This window comes from Lolium rigidum, chromosome 6 (assembly GCF_022539505.1).
Source record: "Lolium rigidum isolate FL_2022 chromosome 6, APGP_CSIRO_Lrig_0.1, whole genome shotgun sequence".
NCBI classification, from domain to species: Eukaryota; Viridiplantae; Streptophyta; class Magnoliopsida; order Poales; family Poaceae; genus Lolium; species Lolium rigidum.
This window is the reverse complement of record NC_061513.1, coordinates 170701819-170709512: the sequence shown is the minus strand read 5'-3', so window position 1 is coordinate 170709512 and position 7694 is coordinate 170701819. Positions and strand designations below refer to the sequence as shown.

General features: G+C 44.1%; 1 protein-coding gene and 1 pseudogene across 1 annotated transcript; one reads left to right on the top strand and one right to left on the bottom strand.

Moving 5' to 3' along the window:
• Positions 1-366: 366 nt before the first annotated feature.
• LOC124666922 lies at positions 367-1684 on the bottom strand. Its single transcript, XM_047204253.1, has one exon. The coding sequence runs from the start codon at positions 1567-1569 to the stop codon at positions 595-597; it is 975 nt and encodes a 324-aa protein (XP_047060209.1). The 5' UTR covers positions 1570-1684; the 3' UTR covers positions 367-594.
• Positions 1685-4046: 2362 nt separating this feature from the next.
• On the top strand, positions 4047-6957 carry LOC124663547 (annotated as a pseudogene).
• Positions 6958-7694: the final 737 nt, after the last annotated feature.

The window sequence follows — 7694 nt, the reverse complement described above, 5'->3', positions numbered from 1 at the left end:
GTGGTCCAAAGTAGGTTAGGATGAGGAGGCAGCCTCCTCTTCAAAAAGTGGGATCTTCGGTTTAAAAGCATGCTTTTTAGAGAGAAAGAGATACATAGTGTCATATTTGTGAGGTCCCTTCTCTCTTTTTTCTGACTAAAGTTGTAGCTTCCATTGGAGAGATAAAATTCACCATGTTGCTTCTTACAACTTTTTTAAATGGAGCAGCTAGTTGTGTATGTCACCATTCCTCATGCCCTAAGTACTCCATATGATAGATAATGACAACAGTAAACTGCATTCCAATACAGAACTGAGACGACCTATGATTTGCAGAAACCAGACTCTATCACACAAACGACAGTACATAAAATTCCCAAATAGATGTAACGAAAACCATCTAATTAGCTGCATAGTATCAATTACATCCTCATCCTATATGAAAGAAAAGAAATCAGTGCTAGTACATCCCCTGGCATTCTTAAGGTAGTAGAATTTGCCAAGCAGAACCAGGCAAGAAGGATTAAGGGATTCACAATCAACGAAAAACAATGAACATGTCTAATCCACAAGTATACCTATACCCAAAAAGAAAGCATGGAGACTGCCGTGTTTCTATCTGATCTTCTTGTTCATGTTGCCGGCGAGCTGCTTCATCTGGAACCTCCAGAACATGAAGATGGCGAGGGCGGCGCCGACCAAGACGAACCCGGCAACCATCTCCCCCTCCCCTTCCTTCTTCCACGCCACCTCTTCGATCCGCCATTCCCTCCTCCCCTCAACCTCCGCCTCCACCAGCGTGTACACCCGCTTCCGCTCCCTCACGGCCAGCGCCGCCACATCCACGGCCCCATCCGGCAACCCCACGTCATGCTCGGCGCAAGACACCCATCCGTCGTTGCTCCCGACCAACCGCAGAGTCGCGGCGCCGCCCACGGCCACCAACCCGTCGCTCCGCACCGCAATGGCGACGGGCGTGTGGGGCGTGAAGGGCCCAGAAACGATCCTCGCGATGCCGTCCTCCATGTCCACGCGGAGGAGGTGGCCCGTGCTGGGAACGCCCACGAGCAGGAACCCGCGGCTCAGGTGTGCGGCGAGGGAGGAAAGGGGCTCGGAGCCGTACACGGGCGACGCGGGGAGCGCGGCGAGGTCGCCGTCGGGGGAAACCCTGTAGATGCGCGCGCCCACGGTGAGGAAGGCGACGCCAGACTGCGGGTCGACGGCGATGCCGCCGGGCGCGGCGGGGTCGGGGAGCGCGGTGGAGAAGAGGAGGCGATGGGGCCGAGGGGAGCGGAGGTCGAAGGCGGAGAAGGAACCCGCGGAAGCCACGAGGAGGCGCCGGCGGCGGTCGTCTACGGCGACCGCGGACGCGCCGGAGGACGCGATCGATTCGGTCACGCCGGCGTCGGAGACGGACAGGACGGCGTCGCCTCCGCCGGCGACGACGAAGTGCTGAGCCGTGGGGTCCCAGGCTAGGGAGGACGGGGAGACGCCGCGACTAGGGGCGAAGGTGACGACGTGGCGCGCGGAGGAGGGGCGTGGGGCAACTGCGGCGAGGATGAGCAGGAGGGTTACGACGGAGGCGGCCATGACGGCAAGGTTGGGTTGTGGGTGGCTAGATTCGATCGGGGGAGGACGATTTGCGGCCGCCTTTGACTAGCTGTGGCCTCAATGACAATGTGAGCCCACCTGTCATATCCATCCCTTTTCCCAACCTCTCTCACATTCGCCAATCGCCACCGACGATGAGGCGCCTCTTATAGTCTTATCTTGAGGTGTTGTACGGAGTACTAGGAAGCATGCCGCGAAGATTAATTAAAAAATAGTACTGTAATATTTGTTTCGTGAATAAAAGAGGTGTTGGATAAGGGTGTCAAGTGGGATCCCACTTTTGCCCCACTTGTAGTATAATTTGACTTTTCTAGTACAAATTTTGGCATCAAAATTTGAACTACGTAGTACAAAATGACATCCCACTGGGATCCCACCTTAACACCCTAGTGTTGGATAATGTAGCTTTTTTTGTCGAAATAGCTGTGGAAGAAGGTAGTCCTATTCGCGACCATAAGGGATTAATATTATTTTTGAATACAAAAGGCGACAGATAGTGGAGTATTTTATTTCTCGCAATTACCATAGGAGAACCACTAATATACTATAGAAGAAAGCAACTACGGTTACCATCGGTAAATTATTGATAAAGATTGATGTTGTGCACATTTAAAAATTACAGATGAAGATTGCTTCTTGTGCGCCTTTAAAAAATATCGGTAAAATACCACTGTTGAAGAATTAAGCGGCTTTAAAATACTGTTGTTAAATAATTACCATATGGAAATTACTATTTAGGACCGATGATTTGTGTGGAATAACTACTGGCACGTCGATGAAGGATTAATGTCGAATAATCACTAGCGAGGTCAAAAATTCTGTGTGCAGAAATAACCATAAAAAACCGATAAATCAGCTTCCAAGTTACCATGGTGAGACTACAACTCGGAAAATGTGTCAAAGAATAGGAAAAGGAGAAAAGATTAAATCACTGCTAGAGAAATACTATAAGATAATTACTCGTCGTAGAGGAGGTACCTTGTGTTAACTACCTATGAGACATTACAGCCGGGAAGTTATCTCGAAAAGTTACTGTCGAAGAGTAAAAAAGAGAGAAAAAATGGTTGAAGAAATAATGTTGGAGAATTTCTCACCATCAAGGAGGTAGCGTGGGGTAAATACCGGTAAAAAGTTACGAGCGAAAAGTTGTCTCTCGAATTACCGTTAGAAAATAAAACAAGAGAAACGTAAAAAAATATTTTTTCAGCAAATGCCGACGTGGCAGCCGCTAATTGGTAGAAAATGATGTCTCTCCAGTGCTCATGTGGTGGAGCGTTGCGAGCTATATATTTAGACTGGCACATCACGCCGCGCCCGTGAGACGATAGGTATGCTTGCAAGAATTTTATCATAGTACTATTAAAGGTTACCCTTTGAAGAATAATATTCATGCCCATAAGTCATTGGATAGTACTGATATATATCTATATCTGAGTATATAATACATAACTATTAAACATCATGGATTCTGGTAAGCGAGTGTTTTACTGTGACAGGATCAACTCTTCGCCCCGTTGACGGCGACCGAGCGCAACCGATGCACCATCCTATTCAGCCTCACCGGGCACCTCCTTCCGCGGCCAAAGACCATGAGTGGGAGAAAATGCTACGCCGTTTAGGTCAGCAGCCTCCTTATTTTCATCATCATCTGCAGTGGCGGAGCTTGGCAGAAAATCAAGGGGGGTAAATGGCAAAATATGAGCATTGGGGGGGGGGGGGGCAAATGGTCAGAAAATTTCTTTGTAAGCTGCTCTAAAAAAAAGTTCCTTCACAGTTTGGTACAAAGCTGGGGGCGGCGCCCCCCCCCCCCTCCCGGCTTGCACTGACAACAATCATCTTTTTGAACTGAAACAAGAACTATAACTTGTAGATGATTTATAACATGTTTCAAATCTTGGCAGTGGATGATTTATAACATGTTTCAAATATTGGCACTGGTTCTTGGGTTAGTTTTTGGTATATGATGGTGTGTCTATAATGAAGTAGAAAATTAATTCTGGAAATGTAATAAGTAGTGCAGAACATAGCTAGGAGTTTAACACTCTTTCTCCTCGCATGCTACACATGGATCCCTGGCTTCGTTTTAATAAAATGGGGCCGGGCCTAGTTTTCTAAAAAATAAAAAAATTTGGCAGTGGTTTTTTTTTTTACGAAAAGGCAGACTGAATTATAAGGGTACAAGATGTACAATTTACAGATGAACTACTGGGAACAACAAGAACCTAAACAACAAGCAAAGAAAAGACATATGTGTGGGATTTTCCAGCGCCAAAACAAGCTGAAACTAGACCTAAGTCTGGTACCATCAGTCTTAACAGTAAGTCATGTGCCCTTGTACAGCCTGCACTCCTCCATGAGTTAGCTTCCTCTATGATGCAAGCGTGTAACCAAGTGAGGGAGACTGCAGTATTCTGAAATATGCGAGCTAGCATTACGCTCTTTACATAGCATCCACCATGTCAGAGTCCAGTTCTTTCTTCTCGGCTTTGGCTGTTGTAGGTGGACTGCAGTTGTGCCATCGCAAGCACCTGATCCTAGAGTCTTATGGCCACAGGGTAAGTTTCCAGCAAGTGGAGGACTGTTTCAGGTTCACTTGGGCATAAAACGCATGCAACATTGTGCGGCCATCCCTTCTTTGCCAAACAATCAGCAGTGTGACACTTGCCTAAGGTTGCCAACCAAGCTAATATGCAACACTTGAGAGGCGCATCAGACCCCCAAATGATGCGCTGAACGCATAGTTTAAAATCACTTTTGCTATTTTGCACCCGGTTGTTTTTCAGTTTGGCAACAATCAAATTTTCCCTGCCGTCCATTGTCTTCCGACACGATCACTTGTTATTTACTCCGGCAATTATTTCGATTCCCGTCGCTGTTGGTTTTCTGTGTGGTCATTTTTATCGCTTCTTTTGAGGGTTCTTAGTTTGGGCTTGGTCTTTATTTGCCTTTTGTGTTCGGGCTAACCAGATAGTCTTTCTCTTTTTGGGCTGGGCATTGTTTTAAATAATTCCATGTGATCATACAAGTATTTTCTTCAAATATTTTTGTACACGTTGACATGTTGGACTAGCATTTATAAGCCGTTGCCTGCTAGAGACAACTGATCACTCACATAGGATGGGAGGCCTACTTGCCACAAACTGAAGTTTTTTTCTCTAACACGTGGGCCATTTTACCTCATTTTTTCCCAATCTTTAACTACTTTTTTATTTTTAATTTACCATTTTCTGTTTTCTCGCCTACTTTCTTATCTCCATTCTCGTCAATTTCTTCATGATAGAGACACCCAAAGGCGGAGGAGCAGAGAAGAGATAGGGTGCAAGGGGAGAAATCGCCACTGACTGTCGGCGTCGGGAGCAGAGGGGGAGAGCCCGTGCCTTGTGGTCGCTGCGCTCTTCCGCTCGGTGCTTGCGGCGAAGGCCATCATAGTTTCTCCATGAAATCACGCTAATTTTCAGTTAAAACCATGCCAATTTTACATTTTTAATGACCACTGTAAATACACTATACATACATGCCAAATGATGGAATTTTATACACTGTATATGCACATGGCTGAAATGTTTTCCATTTTATACACTGTAAATACATTGTACATACACTGTAAATCCTAAGTAATTTAGCCTGTGTTTCACAGTGTATCAACACTAAGTAATTTAGCCTGCATTTCACATGACTGAAATGTTTTCTGTTTTATGCACTGTAAATACATTGTACATACACAGTAAACCATAAGTAATTAAGCCTGCATTTTACGGTGTATCACCACTAAGTAATTTATCATGCATTTCACATGACTGAAATATTTTTCATTTTGTAAACTGTAAATACATTGTACATACAGTGTAAAAAGGAGATGGAAGAAGAAGATGGGGAAGAAGGAAGATATATATCCGTGTCCCTTTGTTGGGCTGTTTCTTTTAGAGTTTGGCCCATTACTTATTCCGTGTGGAGATTCAACACAACCACCGTTTTATTTTTCTGGTCGCTTTTTTTTCTTCAGTCGGGGGAAACAGGACGAAAGCAAGTTGCGAAAGGGGAAAATGGTAAAACAGCGACACATCCTCTGACTGGTAAAAAAATCGAGTGTTGATGAAAATAAAAACAGTCGGATGCCAAATAGATAGTCCCTTTAAAATAGCCGCCTATTAGAAATAGCGGCATCATTTCTGGCAGCTATGAAAGGCTATAGCTGAGCTATAGCGGCTAAATCATCCATCTAGCTGTTTTGCCAATTCATGGGGAAAAAATCAAAATTCATATATATCTCTATCAACATTCACAAATTTGATAATTTATTGGCATTAGGCATAACATATTAACACGGTTACATAAAAAGCTATGAATAAGACACAGTTCGGTCCACATATTACAACATTATAAGTAGCAACAATTTTCAGTTTTCTTTTTTTCCTTTTATTTCCCACTATATTTACAGCATTATAGCCTTAGCGGCTATTTTTTTACCTGTTTTTTGGGCTAATAGCGGGTTTTTGAGGCTAATAGCAGATTATCCCGTCTTAGCGTTTGAAGGGCATAGCCGTAGCGGCAGGTACCTCCGGCCAGCTATAGCCGGCTATTTTAACTTTGAACGTTGGAACGGATCGAACCCTCAAATTGCATTGCATACGCTGAGGCAGAGGGGTAGCACCTATGGTTCTTCTCAGTGCAGATAACATAATGCTCGATTTATGTGCATCCATATTACTATTAGGGCAAAGCAGAGGCTGGATGTAATTTGTATCTTCGTAGTATTAATATGTTCTCTTTGTCAAAAAAAAATATAGCATGATGTTCGATTATGGCTCTCGGCTCGTGAATTTTTGTAACAATTTACTACATGTTTTTTACTTTTGCAGCTTGGTTATGGTTAATGTATTGCAGCAGGTCCCGTGGAAGAAGTTCTATCATGGCAGGACGCCCAAGATGATGTTGGATTTGCATTCAGATGTCAGCTATATTGTTGACGGGAACTAGGAGGCGCTCGGGAAGCTGCTAATCTATTGCAATGGATGAACCGAAAGAGACTTCTTCGGAGATATTCATTCCCTTGGTCAATTTATGTTTAGAATACACTTCTGAAGGACTGCAGGCAAGAGCTTCCTGCCTCTGCAGTGTAGTTTGGATATCTTGGATGTGTTAGATACATGCGAGCGTCTTGATCAAGCGGAACATGGCGACTTGAGTTTTTCCACTGTCATTGTAAGGCTATGCTACGGAACATGGTGCAAGCTGATACGATGCCAATGAGTGCTTCCGCCAGGCTGGGGGCTTACGATGATTCTGTGGAGTACTTGGAATGGACATGATATTGGATTGGGTACCCGGCTACCTCTTTCAGATTCTGAGGAGGCACCCGAGGAGTAGTCATCAGGAAAACGAATCAGGTGAAGATACGCTGTGTTTTCTTGATTATTGTCATCAGTTCAATTTCAAAGTGCAACTTATTATCTTGAAACGTTAATTTCATTATTTGTTATTTGTTAAGATAATCAGATATATTTGTTTATGACGAATATCTGTAGGTATACATATTAATATGTTTTTATTTGCGAAGATGCAAAATGAAACATTGTCAGAAAATTGTTGGTTAATTCTGGTTTACAAATACCAATTTTGTGTCCCGATAATTTGAATAAACATAGTCGTGGAATTGTCAACAATCTTGATAGAGCAAAGGTGTCCGATCTTTCGATGAGATGGGGATAAATCGATTTGTTGGTGGAGTTCGTGCTTGACGATCCGACTACACGTGCAAAGCTCGTGCGCCAATGCAATCGCTAGGACAATCTCCGGAAGTTACTGATCTTGCGGATGCACGATCAGCCTGACCAACGAGGGTCTTAATTCCTACCTGAAATCGAGAACAAGTAAGAACTAAAGATGCAATCAGAATATTGCGAATAGAGATGAAAGCTTGATTGATAATGGTGGGATTCCGAATAGTCGGTCTTGTTCTGGGCGTTGGCCTCAAAAGAAGTACACGAAGTTGCAGCAATTGGCTAACTTTTAATCTAATCAAAATCCAAGTTCTAATGACGGCTACAGAGGGATATTTATGGGGGAAGTGAAGGGATTTTCGTCCAACCAGCTAGGGTTGGCCA

Coding starts and splice junctions, on each gene's coding strand:
- LOC124666922 (XM_047204253.1), bottom strand. CDS start 1,569: ATGGCCGCCTCCGTCGTAACCCTCCTGCTCATCCTCGCCGCAGTTGCC.